The sequence below is a fragment of the Lampetra planeri genome, chromosome 24 (assembly GCF_965212315.1).
Source record: "Lampetra planeri chromosome 24, kcLamPlan1.2.h2, whole genome shotgun sequence".
Classification (NCBI taxonomy): Eukaryota; Metazoa; Chordata; class Hyperoartia; order Petromyzontiformes; family Petromyzontidae; genus Lampetra; species Lampetra planeri.
Window position 1 is genome coordinate 10,019,458 of NC_136130.1, and position 17,250 is coordinate 10,036,707.

Below are 17,250 nucleotides of genomic sequence, written 5' to 3' on the forward strand. Positions count from 1 at the left end.
ACAGCGGTCGATAACCCATTCCGCCACAGTGGCTCGCGTGTGGCCAGTGGCGCCTTTGTGAACTCTAATAAATGGCGCTTTGCCCCGAATAGGAATTTTAAAAAACTGCGTTGATGCACCGTGCACACATTAGCTGCTCTGCCGTGCCGCCTGCTGGCAAAGCTTGGTGTACAACATTTTACTGCAATGTGGCCACACGGAACCGTGTTCATGGCTTAACATTGACACAAGATATTCCGTTACAAACGCCTTTAGTTAAAAAAAAATACATTTTAGAAATTACGTACGGTGTTTGCTATGCATTATAATTTATTTTTTTATTGGAGTACCATATATACAGAAAATCCGCAATGAAAAGCATGGTCACCGTGAAGGCATGACAGCTGTGATGGGGTCAGGAAAGATAAAGCAATTTTCCTGGGCCAATGTATTTGTCCACATCTCACAGTTATTTTTAGAGCTGAATTTTAAAATCGAACTCAAGATTTGTTTGTCAAAACGTTGCAAAATTTGTAAAATTTACATCAAAAGCAAGCAAAATCACACATCAGACATCAATAACACATCATTGCACAGCAATTATTGTTACACACGAATAGATCCACATTTGCAAAGTGTTACCAGTTATTAAAAATCTAACCTATTATAAAAAAAAATGCAATTACGCAGCAAACAGTTTAAAACACAACTGTTAGTTTGACAGTACCCAATCAAGTTTTAGGATTTATGTAAAATTATAACTTTTATTAAAATCAATAATTTAATACTCATCAGAACACATTGGGGCATGCCAGCATTTTATTAAATAAGCAAAAACAGTGCAATCACCCATCGGTCGACAATTTATCTACAATTGCAGATGATTTCAGTAGCCAACAATGAGGCAAGGCGTCGGCAGGGAGTCATTGTTGCCTACTTAAGCCTGCTGCGATTACAGATACATTCTGACAGATGTCTACGATCTCCTTGTTCTCGTGTAAATGTCATCAAATAAAATGCTGCCTTGCCACAATTTGCTGTGATGAGTGTTTACAGCCCAGCTACCCGATATGCATGAATATTTAACCGTTTTTCAGGAAACGATCTCAACACTCAGAGAAAAACGCCGACACAAGCTTCTACACCACATTCTCCATCCCAATGGGCTAGGAGAACGAAGGCCTTTCCTCCTTTGCGAGCCAAACGGCCCCTTTCCTCTGCCTGGCACCACCCTCGTCGATGGGATCAGCAGCCTCTTCCCCACGTCCGTCCGAGTCCTCGGCCTTCGTCGAAGCTTCGCTCGCTTCCTCCTCATCCTCTTCCTCCACCATGTCGCCCGGCAGACACTCACGCAAGAACGCCACGCAGCGAGCGGTGTACTCCTCGGGGAACGCGCGGAAGTGCGACACGTGCTTGGACGTTACGAAATCGTGGCAGCGCACACGCACGCCCGTGGTGCGCCGCTCCTCGGCGATTCGGCACACGTCGCGCCACGGCACGATGCTGTCGGCCTGCGAGTACAAGTAGAGCTCCGGCCAGCGCCAGCGGCCACGCGTCAGCACCTTGTAGGTCGACTTGACGAGTCCCAGCGGGATGGCGAAGAACTGCGAGTTAAGAGTGACGGGACCGGAGCGACGTTACGAAATGACAAAACGCCTTGCAATTAATAAATATAAGTATGATCGTTCTGTATGCAATTCTTTCACTAATAGCATTTGTATCTTGTGCTTTCCTATATTTGGTAGCAATCGTTCTTCAAATACGCATGTCCGTGATTGTACTCCCAGTGCAAGGTTAATGTGTGTCCTGGCAACGTGTGGATATACGAATTGCGCATTCAAGTATTGGCTTGTGATTTTTTTTCATACTTTAAGTAATGTTATGTTACCTTTTATTTTATATTGCTTTCATATTTTAAGTATACAGGAGCACCCCACCGCTAAACGAGCCCCATATTTCGAGGACACCGGCGCACGTCTGTGATGCCCTGCCTCTCCCATCGGCACCTTCAGGAAGAGCACAACGATCGTGTAGAGGAGCAGCGCGAGGAGGCGCATCGCCGTGTTGGTCCTCGTCTTGAGAATGGCGTTGAGCGCACGCGTGAGGCCCCTCACGTGGCGATCGCTGGGCGCGCTATCGAAGACGGCGCCCACCACTTGCACCGTGTGGCCCCGCGCCACTATCTCCTGAGCTAGTCGGCGGTAGAGCATCGCGCCGCCGTTGCTGAACACGTGTATGAGCACGGGCTGCCCCTCCACGCCGTAGTCGGCCAGCAGCTCCAGCAGCTGGCACGCCACCACACGCAGGCGCTCGCCACCCAGCGGGTCGCTCAGGAACACGTCGCGCAGCGCTGCCGTGTAGCGGACCGTGATGCAGCCCTGGCATGCCGCATGAAAAGCATCGTCGGCATTAATCACTTAATGATGCAACAGTTAAATTACCCCCCCCCCACCACCACCCCCCGGGCATGGTGATCACATGAATTGTCCAATTTGTACTGCAGTGGTTTTTCATTGTCTTCGTCATGTGTGTGGTTTTGTTCATTACATAAGTCACCACTCCCACCTGGATGTATGAGTATAAAGATAATAATTCATTTGTATCGATGGTTCATAGTTACACTTAAAGTTGTTGTGATCACTTTCACCGTCTGGCTTGTGTATGCGTTCAGAGGGCCTGGCCAGGAATCTGCTGGGCTCTGTGATGGTGCCCAGCCACTCTGGACAGACCTGCTGCTGGTAAATGCTGCTGTACTTGGCCAAGTGCTTGTCCCGGCAGCCGGCCCAGCCGAGCAGGAACACCACCGGCTCTTCACTGGGCCCCGTAGACCATCCCGCTGTGTGAGACCAATGTCAAGGCCAAAAGACATTAAACCACGAGATGGACTACTTTAGAAAATTACCTTTCATCCAAATGAGATATATTCCCAGTTAAAAAACATTAAGTTGTAAAAAAAATGACTTGCAAACCAGATTGAAGCAGGAATTATATTTCCAGATACTTGTTATGTCGTATTTTCCCACAACTTTATTACAAATGTGTTTTTGGCATCTTGGCGTGAAACAAAATGTCTGCTCTGTACCATCACAGTGCAGTTAATCAACCCCACGTTAAAGGATAGCCCGCAGAAAGATATATCACACAGCCACTTCTGATATCCCGTCAAGTGACATCCGATGCACACTAGGGGGCGCTGCCCTGTATCAAGAAATATTTATTGGATGGCAGTCAAACCAATTTTTTTTTTAATTCTCAGAACTGTATTTTTGGCGAATTAAGTAAAATCCCAAATGCAACGTGATATTTTTTTTGCAGTCATTATCATCATAGTGAGACCATCGACTCACTAATCATAGCTGGCTGAAACCCAGATTAAAACAAGCGGTGTTGGCTCACTGCTCTGACCTCTAGGTCACTTGACAAGCTCCAAAGTCCCATATATTGGAAACATTTCAAAACTACACCACATGCCGAGTGAATCGGTGAATCGTCGAATAATACTTCCCGGGCACAAGCGAATGTCCCCCGTGGCATTTAACATCTCGACCACACGACAGATGCCTTCACCTCCTGCCACGAGCACTTGCCACATACACAACCGGGTCAAGCAAATATTCTGACAGCTCACAGTGCACAGCTTGCACAGTGTTGAGGCATTGTTTGGCCCCAGCTCTCCAGTTTGGCTTGCCTACCAGGAGTGTCTGACAAAAGACCTAATGAAGGCAAACAGACTGCAACAAGTGGTTGTTTGCAGTGTTCGTTGAGACATAATTGAATGGAAGCAAAGGCTGACTCTCGGGGGCTGTGCAAATGTGCACTACAATTTGCCTTCGACTGCATTCACCTTTTTTTAAAACGAATTGCTTGCGGATTTCTGAGAAGGATCACACGCTTTTAAATCGCTGACCCTTTATCTACGAAACCCAGGAGGTTCAGATTACCCCGCCGGCACTGCCGAGATCCAAGATACAGACACGAATCTTTGCTGTGATTAAACCAGGGTGTCGAGGGCAAGTGAGTTTATGATCACGGCTTGGTTACTAAACACTGCACACACACGTGTAAAACCCCCCACTAAATTTGGCTTATCCCTGTTGTAAGGATTAAACAATTATAACACTATGTAACATGATTTTTGTTCCTGGGTAATAAGTGTTATTTTCTAATTGCTTATGCCTCAAACGTATAGTAAATAGCTATTATTCCCCTCAAACTTTACTTTTGTGACCAGGACTTTACGTGAAGGAAAGACACAAATGCGCACGTTTTCTCATTGAAAATAGGTACATTTAAAAATATCACTGTCCTGGGGAATAATAGCCATTTTCTGTACTTTTGATGCATAAGCAATTAGAAAATAACACTTATTACCCAGGAACAAAAAATAAATTAGTTACAGTGTTATATATAATTGACATGTGATACAACGCTATATGAGACAAAGGGTGTGGATAAAAAAGCATGGTGACCTGAGTTCAGAATTAATTCTATAAAGCCATCTCCCTGGTCTTTCGACACATGGTGATGCACTGCTGGACGTGAGGGTCCTGAATGTAAATGTCCTCATGTTTTGACATGGCAGGCAACAAAATTGGATGTCCCCTGGAAAGCCCACGCCATCACTTTCATCACTTTCAGACATCTCGGATTACCGCTGCCCCATGACCCACCATCATCACGGCGGCGTTCTGCCCCGAGGCAGCTTCGGCTTCAATTCTGGGGCTGTCCATGTAATCAAATCTCATGGTTCGGCGTTGCCATTTTTGCGTGCAACGAATTGCCTTCCTTGCCATTGTCACAGTGTGTTGGTGATTGGTAATGTTTTTTTTTAAACTCGTTATTGTAGCGGCCTCTAGTGGTTCGTTTCATTCAATGAGCAATGCCCGCCATTCGCCGCCGAGGTGCACTTTTGAGGTCACGTGAAGTGTCGAAGGCTCGCTGACAAGAGGTCACGGGGCAGACCCAGCAGGTGCCATGGGGTTGACCCACTGAGATGATTGCCAAGTGGAAGAGCCGTGCCCCCCTAACTACTGTGCCAAACTTGCTGAATTGTATCCGCCCGGCGCGCCGCTCGTTGTTGTGAGCCTCGCTCCTCAGCCCTCCGTTGTTGTTGTTGGACGTGCGACTGCCTCCAACTGACCAGTCGCATTGGCCACAAACAGTGGGAACAAGACGGCATCGCCTCCAGGCGCGTGCCTTTAACCAAAACGTGTATGGGGTCGATTAATCGCGTCGCTTGTTCCTCCTTTAGTCGTCGCGACGACGGCGGTGGCGGAACGAACCCGCTTCGTTTCACGCGCCGCGTCGCTCAACCAGAACCTCTCAAACCAAACATTCACCATCACCATCATCACACAGGGTGGGGGAGGGGTCGATAAAATGAGTACCACTGTGGGGAGTCAACAGCGAGTGATCGCACGTTGCCACGACACCGGGCCTCATCGTCAAGCAACATTCAATCCACTGCTGGATGAAAGCTGCCACCCACCGCGGTTCCCTGTGACAATCCGAAGCTGTGGCGGGGGGTGTGGGAGGAGGTTTACCCGACGAAAGCGGCTCTGGGAAGGTGATGTTATAATCCATATCCTGCCCTGTGCCCGCCACCTCCTCCTCGCTTGCCATGACGCCCGCACTCCTCGCTCTGCAATTCCCAACGCGCATAAGGCGGGAGGGCCCAGCGGGCCACTCTCGGCCGAGGCGCCGCGAGCCAATCGCGTGAGAGGATCAGTGACGCCACGCCCCCTTCTCATTCCCATGCAGACTGGGGAATACAATGGCGGCTCTTGGCCAATCAGAGCGAGGCTGGGGGGGCGGGCCGTTGAGGTTTCTTAGGGTTCGCGAACACGTGCCGAGGTTGAAGACACGCGGGGTGGCGTGAGTTGGTGTTGTGGGGTTGTGAGCCCAGAGTGGAGAGGGGCTTCTTCCCTTGTAGCTGTAATGCGGCGGTCGTATCGCTGGGGCTGTCGTCGTCGAGTGCGTACATGTACGGCCTTGTGGGCTAACCGGAAAAATGAATCAAAGTTCATTCATTAGGTATAGCCATGTGAGCCATTCAGCTCTTGAATTGGGTGCAACCGCAACAAACAAAAAACAAAAACATGAACAAGAAAACATCTTAAAGTGACTATGTGCAAACAGAAAATCCAAGAAAAGACAGCAAAATATTGCAGAAAAATCACCGTACACCAACCCTGTGCAAATATCCCAGTGGGATGCAAGTCAAACAACAATTAATAATCATTGCCAGCGAACATTTATGTCTTAAGTTGTAAACGGCGCTGTTTGAAGTCTAGGCTCAAGACCTTCCCCTCTATGACTGATTACACTATGTAACACCATTTTTGTTCCTGGGTAGTAAGTGTTATTTTGTAATTGCTTATGCCTAAAAAAGTATTATTCCCCACAAACTTTGCTTTTGTGACCAGAACAATGATATTAAAATGTACCTATTTTCATTGAGAAAACGGACGAATTTGTGTCTTTTCGTTCAGATAAAGTCAGAAAAAAAATAATCAAAATTAACATGTATCTATACTAAAGTTATACAAAACATACAAAAGATGTATCTTTCACCTGTCAGAGTACATGTACAGCCCTATTGTGAATCAACTGTATGACGGCCTCCCCACGCAATGGCTAAAATATGTTACACGTGAATTGAGATAATATGTTGGGGACACGCAGGAGCTTTGTAATTAAACGTTTCCTCTAAAGTGCAGTACTCCCATTTCTCCATATTAGTGGGGTACTAGAAAATGAACCCACCTGCGTAATCATTTTGTAAGTAACATAATCAGGTGCTCATATTGACAGACAGAGGGCGCTAATTCACCGTTCATCGTTGACCAGGAGGTACCCCAAAGATAAAGATCACCCGTATAGCCTGCACAGACTGATGGGGCAAGTGCTGTTAGCGATCACCTATGAAGGCCGGCACGGTACACGAGGGGGTGGGTGGCCAGCACCACGGCCCGACCGCATTTGTCTCCCCATTGGCGAAGGTTTACACACCGCACCAGGTACCCATCTGAGGCTGAGTCGACCTAGGGGGAGGCCCAGGACCTGACGTTTCGAACTGAAATCATGGGCAGCAGTCTCGGCCCAGATTTGACCAGGAATGATCCCGTTGGCTAAATCCAAATAATTGTTCGCGTCGTCGTGGAGAATATTCGTAGCAAAATTAATTAGACAATACGCCTGCACTGATCTATCCCTCCACTTAAAAACTAAATATAGTTTTGGTCCATTGGCTTTGCATTACATAAATTGTAACGTCGTACTCAGATTGTAAATGTTGCGGATTTGCTCTCCAACACACCGGTGTGATGTACTAGTAACGAATTGGCACGTTATATTTATCTGTTTAATTGGCTGTGTCGGGCGGTGATGGGTTTAACGACACATTAATATTTCCGCGATCTAACCCCAAAAACCTATGGATTCCTGCAGTCACGAAAGCTTCAAATCAATACTAAATTGTAGTTTGTACGGTTTATACATAGAGCCGTGTTCCCCGGATGAGAGGGCGCTTGTGAAAATAAGACGCGGCCCCGAACTTGTGCCCGGTGTCAGTAAAGTTATACTGTACATATATGGTCTCACACACACACAGCGACCGGATTATAAGACGCACCCAACTAACGTTAGCTTTCATATACAGCGGGGGGGGGGGGGGGGAACGTGCGTCTTATCAAACAGTGGAGATGTATTTGCTTTTCACTGCCAGAGCTGAAGCATGGAATCTGCCCCGTGCATAAATCACCTTGAGATATAATTTTTTTTAAATCTCTTTAATCGCAATGCTTTAAGATTATATTCCATCCTAGCGTATGTGACAGCGAATACGTCCAGGAGCTAATTGCTCACGAAACGACGGATCTTCGGCAGAGAGAGAGGGCCCGTGCAGTTTTCCCATTGCTCCGTTGGAGGAGCGCAGACCGAGTGGGTTTACTGTGTGCTCCGTAGTTTGGGTGATGATTGAAATGACGAGCGGAGATCAATTCGGCTGTTTTATTTATGCGATTGGCTGCCCCTGCTTTATCTTGCTCGTTCGTGCGAATTGACTGTCACCGGTTATTACACTAATTTATGCATAGCGTGTTTGTGTGAATAATAATGAAAATAACCTACGGCTCCTTTGTCAATCCACCGCCGGATGAGTGCGTCATGGGAATTGCTTGACAACCCTACGATTCTACGCATGGGTATACGTATACATACAAGGCGTGCATCGATTAATCGATTTCCAGTGCTGACGTTACAGGCATCCGTGCGCGTGTAAAATCGATCATTTCAGATTCGTGTTATGAACCCGGGGCTTCCCGAGTTCGATTCCTGGACACGGCTTACATTAAGTGGCGAGTTATATGCGCATCAGTTCCGGTGATCCCTCCTTTAAACAGCCGCAGTGACCAGCGTGGGGAGGTATGGTCAATACAAGCTCCTGACTTCAAGAGTAAATTGACAGTGCTGCACACGAGTATTGTTACTATGCAATGACCCCTGCCGCCACTAGAGGCGCTGCATCAACTACAGGGGACAACGAAAACCCATCTCAGCATGTCAGAGTATTATTTAATCGCAACTTAATTTTTTGACAACCTCTTCCTTCGACGCACATGGGTAATCGGACCGAACCCGTAATCGGTATAGTCATCGATTAATTGAAAGTCGGGTACCCCAGCTGTGATCTTCAATTGGTAGATAAATTTAACCGATAATCTGTAGAGTAATCTGTCAGTTCTAGATTTGAAGCTTTCGTGACTGCAAGTATTCATATTCTTATGTTCTTTCGGTAAAGTCACGTGGGTAAAAAAGTAAAATTAATAAAAGTAGAATAAAAATAAAATAAAAATCACGACGTTTCGGAGGTGATTTTTATTTTCTTTTACTTTTATTAATTTTACTTTTTTACCTACGTGACTTTACCGAAAGAACCTAAGAATATGAAAATAGTAATCTATCAGTCGAATAATCAGATGTCCCAGCTGTGGTGTTATTCCATCTAGGTCCAGAAATATAATAATCGGTAGAATAATCGATTGCATGAAAGGCGGATAGCCCCTGCTGTGTCCTTCAATTGGTAGAGAAATTGAACCGATAATCGGTAGAATAATCGATTACATGAAAGGCGGAAAGCCCCCGCTGTGTGACTTCAATTGATAGAGAAATCGAACAGATAATCGGTAGAATAATCTATTACATGAAAGGCGGATAGCCCCCGCTGTGTAACCTCAATTGGTAGAGAAATCGAACTGATAATCGGTAGAATAATCGATATCCTGAATACGTTAATCGAAAACCGCACGCCAGCAACCACCAACCACCACCAACCACCCCGCATGCAGTTGCAGTGGGACCCGGTTCCTGCCGGTTCCCGGTTCCCGGCGTCGCTCTGCGGGACCCGGCTCTGAGGACCGGGGCTGTCAAGCAGCAGAAGCAGCAGCCACCACCGCCACACGCAGCTGCCGACGCCTCCGCTGAGCCCAGCGACAGATTGTTTATTGTTGTGTTTTTAATAGTAGCCAGAGGTCTAGAGGCGTCAGAGAGCGAGCGGAGAGGCGAGAATCTCGCGGCTTCGGCCTAAGGCGCCGGGCCGTGTGATGCAGCGCGCAGAGGGGTCGCCACGGTCTCTCTCGCTCCGCCTGCCCAAGTCACGGCGGCCTTCGTCATTGTTAGCGTAGATAGATTTTTGTGTGTTGGGGGGGAGTGTATGTTGTTGCTGCTGCTGCTCGTGGGTTAGCAGTGTCGTTGAGGTAAGCGAGCTACAGCGGCTGTCGCTGACATCGTAGAAGCGGCCAAGGCGGCTGCGGCGGCGGCTGCTCCACCTCCTGCCCGGGCCATGGACGCGGAGGTGTTCACAGCGGACACCGTGGAGAAGGTTGGGACGCCGCGGCCTCTACAGCTCCCCAGCCTCCACCCCTCTCCGGCCTCCATCCCCCCCAGCCTCCATCCCTCTCCAGCCTCCATCCCTCCCCCAGCCTCCATCCCCCCCCAGCCTCCATCCCTCTCCGGCCTCCACCCCCCCCCAGCCTCCATCCCCCCCAGCCTCCATCCCTCCCCAGCCTCCATCCCTCTCCAGCCTCCATCCCTCCCCAGCCTCCATCCCTCCCCAGCCTCCATCCCTCTCCAGCCTCCATCCCCCCCAGCCTCCATCCCTCCCCAGCCTCCATCCCTCTCCAGCCTCCATCCCTCCCCAGCCTCCATCCGTCCCCAGCCTCCATCCCTCCCCCAGCCTCCATCCGTCCCCAGCCTCCATCCCTCCCCAGCCTCCATCCCCCCCAGCCTCCATCCCTCCCCAGCCTCCATCCCTCCCCAGCCTCCATCCCTCCCCCAGCCTCCATCCCTCCCAGCCTCCATCCCTCCCCCAGCCTCCATCCCTCCCCAGCCTCCATCCCCCCCAGCCTCCATCCCTCCCCAGCCTCCATCCCTCCCCAGCCTCCATCCCTCCCCCGGCCTCCATCCCTCCCCCGGCCTCCATCCCTCCCCCAGCCTCCATCCCCCCCAGCCTCCATCCGTCCCCAGCCTCCATCCCTCCCCCAGCCTCCATCCCTCCCCAGCCTCCATCCCTCCCCAGCCTCCATCCCTCCCCAGCCTCCATCCGTCCCCAGCCTCCATCCCTCCCCCAGCCTCCATCCCCCCCAGCCTCCATCCGTCCCCAGCCTCCATCCCTCCCCAGCCTCCATCCCCCCCAGCCTCCATCCCTCCCCAGCCTCCATCCCTCCCCAGCCTCCATCCCTCCCCCAGCCTCCATCCCTCCCAGCCTCCATCCCCCCCAGCCTCCATCCCTCCCCCAGCCTCCATCCCTCCCCAGCCTCCATCCCCCCCAGCCTCCATCCCTCCCCAGCCTCCATCCCTCCCCAGCCTCCATCCCCCCCAGCCTCCATCCCTCCCCAGCCTCCATCCCTCCCCAGCCTCCATCCCTCCCCAGCCTCCATCCCTCCCCAGCCTCCATCCCCCCCAGCCTCCATCCCTCCCCCAGCCTCCATCCCCCCCAGCCTCCATCCGTCCCCAGCCTCCATCCCTCCCCCAGCCTCCATCCCTCCCCAGCCTCCATCCCCCCCAGCCTCCATCCCCCCCAGCCTCCATCCCTCTCTCCCAGCCGCTATCCCCACCCACACCGCTATCCCCATCTCTCTTCCAGCAAAGCCTCCAATAACCTCAATTACTTCCATCTCATCTCACTCCCTACATCCCTCTGTACCACCTAAACACCCCCCTCTTTATAGCACTCGCCAGCATCAATCGCCATATCTTGCCTCTCTCTCTGACACCCAATTATCACTCCATCACTCCGTGCCTGTCTCGCCAAACTCTGCGTCTCCCGTGGCATGCAAACATTCGACCATCGCTCACTACAGCGTTGCCTTCACCCCTCTGTAACCTTTATTGCCTCCATCATCTCTCTCGCTACACTCCCTCCGTCTCTGATATCCACTCCTCTCCTCCGTCTCTCCCAGCACCACCCTCTCCATCCCTGCATCCATCCTTCCCCTCCCAGACTTTCGATTCTTCAGTGATGCCTTCTTTAGCTTCATCCCTACTCCCAAGTACGCATGTCTACTGCGTCCTTTCATCGTCTCCAGCGCTCTCTCCATTCACCATTCCCGGTTCCATCCCTCCTGATCATCCCTCTGTCAATTAATTCCTCTTGAGGACGGCTGCTTGCGTTGTGGCCGAAACGTCGTGAGAATTGTATTTTATTATGTTTTATTTTATTTATTTTATTATTTCCCTTCTACGTGACTTTACCGAAAGAACCAAAAATATAATTCCTCTTACACGAACGATTATTTCCGAGTCCTCCTGTCCTCCCGACAGCTTTCCCGGCATCCACCCATCCCTCCACTCCCTACGACACCTCCCAGCGTTCCTCCACACTTCCATACATCGCTCGCTACGGCACTCCCTGTATCCCCTCCTCCTTCATCTCAATTCCTCTTCAAGCACCATCTGCCATTCCATCCCTGATGACCCCCCCCACACCTCTCTGCATCACTATTAAGATGCAGCCTCCCCACACCCCGACCCCTCCTTCTTCCTTATTTAACATCCATCGCGAACGTTGTTGCTGCTGGCCTCCGTGGATCTTCCCCTTCAGCTCTCCAGTAAACCACCACCATCCATTCTTTCCTAACTCTCAGCCCTTGTCCCAACCCTCATCATATCCCCATTGACAACCACCATCCAGCCCTCGCCATTCTCTATTCGTTCTATTCTGAACGTCAATCCTCGCATCTTTTCAAGTCTCCATACACCCCACTCTGCACAGCCACTGCCCCTGTGTCTGACCGCCTTGCTCTCAACGTGTGTGCGCCTGTCTTACGCTAGGTACCGATCTAGATGCCTCTTGTTAACCTGTCTGCCTGCCTAACACTTCGTACCTATCTTACGCCCTCATCTGTCTTCCTGATAGTCATTCTCCTATCTGCATATACTCCCTCCTCGTCCACGTGTCTGCTTAATTTTCATAAAGCTCCACACACATACACTTGTCTCCTTGTTAGATTCATGTTATATTCTTGGTTCTTTCGGTAAAGTCACGTTGAAGGGAAATAATACAATAATAAAAATAAAACAATAAAATTCTCACGATGTTTCGGCCACAACGCAAGCAACCGTCCTCGGGTGAAGAACAGAGCTGTCGGAAAGACAGCGTCCTAATGACCAAGAATATGAATCCCTGCAGGCACGAAAGCTTGAAATCGAGATGTATGTTAGTGAACACCTCTTAAGTCCAGCCTACAGCATGAGTAGTGTGCCCGCATACTACAGTACCTGGCTGCCTTTGCCTCCACAGTGCGGTGCTGTTTGCACACTGCACCAAGTACTAATTTAAGGCTGCGTTGACCTAGAGGGGAGGCCCAAGTTAGGTTCAGATACCATTTTCCATCAATGCCATTGCGTGGTTGGCATGGGCCTTGGTGCAAGGAATGAAATGGGACTCTCTGTCCCCCCCCCCGCTTCGTAGCCTGGCGCATGAGCTCCTCTGGCCCCATGGGCCTGGTACAATTGCTCTGCCTGTACAACACTCGATAGCTATGCCACTGCTTGCCGCTGAGGTTATGTATGGCCAGGAATTGAACTCCGCTCATGGGGTTTGTAGCGCAGTCTGCTAACAAATGCATGCACACAGGCACGGTAATTTGAAATCATTCCCCACTCAGCCCATAGTAATCTGACCGTCGCCTTTCTGTTTTAATCACGGTGCCACGCTTTGTACCCCGTGTATTTGACCAAACAGCATTATCCTGGGACCCTTTGTAAATTTAAATTGAACCACGGTTTATTTTTTCTCGAAAGGAAGCGTGATAATCCATCTTCTCCACTCGGGTACGTGCGGCGAATTTTGTCCAACGGCTTTTTAAAAACACACACGTGTGTGTGCTTGCTCATGTGGGAGTGGACAGTTCAAACAACATTGATTGGCCACATCGATGTCTTCTGTGGCAGAGTTTGGGACTCCAGTAAAAATAACATTCTGAGGCACGTTCGAACAATCCATCCGCTGCTCTCAGTCCAGCTGCCCTAGGAAACATGGACGTTCCAGCTGACAGTTTTGTGACTTGCAGCAACTAAGATATCCACGGGAGATTTTGCATACGACCAAATCACCATGAATGTGGCTAATGTCATCAGGTCTTGGAAGCTAAGCAGGTTGGAGCCTGGCTTCTATTTGGATGGTTACCTCTAGGGCTTGCCAGGCGTTATCGGAGTTAAGCTGCACGGTGGGTGGGAGAATTAATGCTGCCACCCCCTCGTGGGGGCTTTCTCCTGGTGTCCTTATTTCTCAGCTCATGCCAAACACTTGTTAATGGTCATTGAAGGCTCCTGAAAACATATTGAGAATCAGTGAGGTTTTCCTGCATATAATACTGGTAATAATGTTTAGTTTAACATAGCGTTGTTCTTGCAAATTTAATATTTAAGGAGATAATCTCATGCACAGCAAGTTTCATTTTAAAAAGTCGTTGGGTGAACTCAACTGAAAAACTGGCCAGAATATTTATACATAGGATAATCTTTGAAGGCAGATTGGGATAAGATGTTTTTAAATAAAGAGGAGCACGGAAGAATGTTGTAATGCTTTTGAAAAACTGAACTTGATTATGAAATGTAGCATACCAGGTTGCCTGAAGAGGAGAAACGTTTTACAGTGATTGGCAAATTACCCATTATTACCTGGAGTAGAAACATGGACATTGACAAATGCAAAATAATCTGAAAAGTGCTCAAAAAAGGTCGTAGTGGGACATATGTAGTTTGGCAGGACCACGAGAATTGGTGACGGTGTAGGGGAGGCATTCATCCAGCAGTATATTGATCATGGCTGATTGTTATTGTTATTTTAATAATAATTTATTTCAGTTTATAGTTCATTCAAGGGTTCAGCGTTTTCTGCGATGAATTCGTTGTGGGAGATAAAAACAGCTTGCACCGTTTTAATTGTCGAGAATATTTTGGCATTCCGGGTACACGGTGTAGCTTATGGCAATTTAGCCTGAGTGATGGACAGTCATGTGTAGAGCAGTTGCATCATTAAATCATGTCTATAATGTGTTCAATTGACAGGTTACATTCAACATAATACCCCAAGGGGCGGTAAATTTTTACTATTTACATACCGTGCTGCGCAGTAAAAATTCACGCTTTTTGTCATTGTCATGACCATTTAATTTAATATATCACATTCACCAACTGGAGCAGAGGTCTGAACGCATTCCGGTGATTTACGGCTCATTGTGTTAGAAATAATACGGGTGTAAAACTGCACACACTCACCCTTCCACTTGTGAAATCTCTCTACGCACATACGCATTGAGAATGTCTGGCCAAATCACCTGGAATGTACCCTGGCCTCTTCAGATCTCGGAAGCCATGCAACGTTGAACCTGGGTAGTGTTTTTATGGGTGACCACCATGCATGCCAGGTGTTATAGGCTATTGGGTGCAGGGCTGTATGGTGGACGATCAATGGCAGTGCAGCAAAATCTGCTCCCATGTCTATGTCCGCTAAACCACACTGACCAGCCTTGTGAAATATTGTCGAATAACCCCCATGACCTGCACGGCGTGGAGAGGCCCTCACCCAGCAGTGGGTTGACAAAGTCATGTACCTGTACATGTGTATACGTACATGCATAAGCATTACATTTGCGGGCAGCGGTATCCGACGAGGAGTTGCGCATTGCATTTGACCTCTCTTTACCGGGTCAGTACCGCATTGCTTGTGCCAACAACTGTTATGGTTGTGCCGTGGTGGCCTCGGGCAGGCGCTGCACCAGCTCTACTATGACCCGGCGATCGAGCACAAGAACGCGGCGCAGAAGTGGCTGATGCAGGCGCAGGTGTCGCCCGACGCGTGGCACTTCAGCTGGGTGCTCCTGGGGTCTGAGAAGGCGCCGGAGATTCAGTACTTCGGAGCGAGCGCCCTGCACACCAAAATATCGCGCTACTGGGCGGACATCCCGTCGGAGCAGTACGAGGTAAGTTCTGGCGCAGCACGCAACACCTCCCTCCCGAGATTGAATGTCTCGCTCGGCGTGGCTTTAACTTCAAGCGTCTGGCCGGGGCAATCTGCAAACGTATCGATTAGCATTCAGGTTGAGAACAGCACAATCTCGTGTTGGTATAAAACTACGATCCGATAAATGTGCATCATTGTTATAAATGCTTTCTGCTGGTTTATATTCCCTGCAGGTGGAATGTGTTATTTGTGGGAGAGTATTAAATTGTTTTAAGCGGGATGGGGAAAAGGTCAAAGCGGTAAAGCTGCTGTAAAGGGGGTGGAATTATAATAGGAAAGAGAAACTAACTGCCTGTTATTGATCCCAATGATTATCCTTTCCATCAGGGGGTCTGCAGGAAGCCATCCTAAAAGGTCTTCATATGCTCACAGATATCAGGCCTCAATCTCTGTTTTTACAGACAACCGAGATGTTTCTGGCCATGAAAGCCAAAGCTATTCTAATATTTGTTGGCAATTCTAGTGGCAATTCATATTCCAGGATGCGGGGGTAGTCCTTGCTAACTCTGCAATGCTAACGTCGTAGAATTTTAATTGTCTTGCGTCCAATCGTGTCCCCAGACGGGGCGGCTCATTAGTTTTTTTTTTGTCCTACGCAGGCACTCAAGTCTCAGTTGAGCGCGCGCATCGCTCAGTTTGCCGACGGGCCCAAGATGGTGCTGACGCGGCTGTGCGTGGCACTCGCGTCGCTTGCTCTCAACACCCTGCCCGACGCTTGGCCCACGGCGGTGAGCGACATGACGCAGGCGTTCCCCCCGGGCCCGGCCTTGCTCGAGCTGCTCACCGTGCTTCCCGAGGAGTTGCAGACGAGTCGCCTCGCTCAGCACAGGTAGGGGCACAACCGCGGTGGTGGCGAGACGCGGTGACGGCACTTGAGTCGCCGCCTGTCCTTTTTTTCCCAGGATTGTCCTCTTTCTTTAAGTGGCCATCCTGGGAAATTCACCAAGTCTTCCCGGGGCGTAAACAATCCTGAGTTTTGTTACTTGCATAATAATTCACCACTTGAGACGTTGCATTTACATGTAGTTCTCCCCGACTTCTGGTGCTGAGGTATTCTTCTCTTCATTTTACTTTCCGATTTATTTCTTTCTCAGAGGTGGCAACCCTCGGAGGCACATCATGGCACAGCATGCCAGAGTGGAACAGCGTTGCATGCGGAGAGACGTTTTAAATTTGTATCATGCTTGTTTACCCAGCTAAGCCTCACTGAATCTCAAAACACTTTTTAATGAGGATCCTGCCAGGTTTATTCTTGAAGGGGGCAATGTTGCTCTGTGTACATGCAAGCCATCTGGCTACCATGAGAGATTCGTTCATGAGGCTATCCACATATACAAACAGAGACAATTTCAACCGAGAAGATGGATTCTGGCTTGGCAATCATTGGAAGCATTTGATAAACCATTTCGGGTCTTAATTGATTGTGTTCACGCTTACGGCGACTTTCAGACCGCATTCCATTTTCTTCTCCCCCCCCCTCCTCTTGGACCCGTCCATCTGACCAACTGCCAAATCGCTGTCCGTGGTGCTGACGTTAAGAAAAAAACGCCACTTGTTTCTAATTTTCTTGCTGTGGATTTCACACCTGATGATGATTGCTTGTGTTGCAGTCCAAACGTCGTGAGAATTTAATTGTTTTATATTTTTATTATTTTATTTCCTTTCTACGTGACTTTACCGAAAGAACGAAGAATATTGGGATATTTGTATGTATTTATGTTGAACTTCTTTCGCACCGTACGTAG

The 17,250-nt window shown here is 49.2% G+C and overlaps 2 protein-coding genes across 2 annotated transcripts in view; one reads left to right on the forward strand and one right to left on the reverse strand.

The window, feature by feature from the left end:
- Positions 1-302: 302 nt before the first annotated feature.
- On the reverse strand, positions 303-5,599 carry TMEM53 (transmembrane protein 53). The gene is made up of 4 exons (XM_078605617.1): positions 5,523-5,599; positions 2,709-2,815; positions 1,986-2,357; positions 303-1,583 (listed from the first exon to the last, which is right to left on the reverse strand). The coding sequence occupies exons 1-4, from the start codon at positions 5,560-5,562 to the stop codon at positions 1,146-1,148; spliced, it is 957 nt and encodes a 318-aa protein (XP_078461743.1). The 5' UTR covers positions 5,563-5,599; the 3' UTR covers positions 303-1,145.
- A 3,740-nt stretch (positions 5,600-9,339) lies between these two features.
- The window catches only part of IPO13 (importin 13), a 71,218-nt gene continuing 63,307 nt past the window's right edge, over positions 9,340-17,250 (forward strand). The window contains exons 1-3 of the mRNA XM_078605618.1: positions 9,340-9,859; positions 15,252-15,464; positions 16,105-16,334. Of these exons, the coding sequence (XP_078461744.1) occupies positions 9,821-9,859; positions 15,252-15,464; positions 16,105-16,334 (482 nt within the window). The 5' untranslated portion in view covers positions 9,340-9,820. The remainder of the gene's footprint in view (positions 9,860-15,251; positions 15,465-16,104; positions 16,335-17,250) is intronic.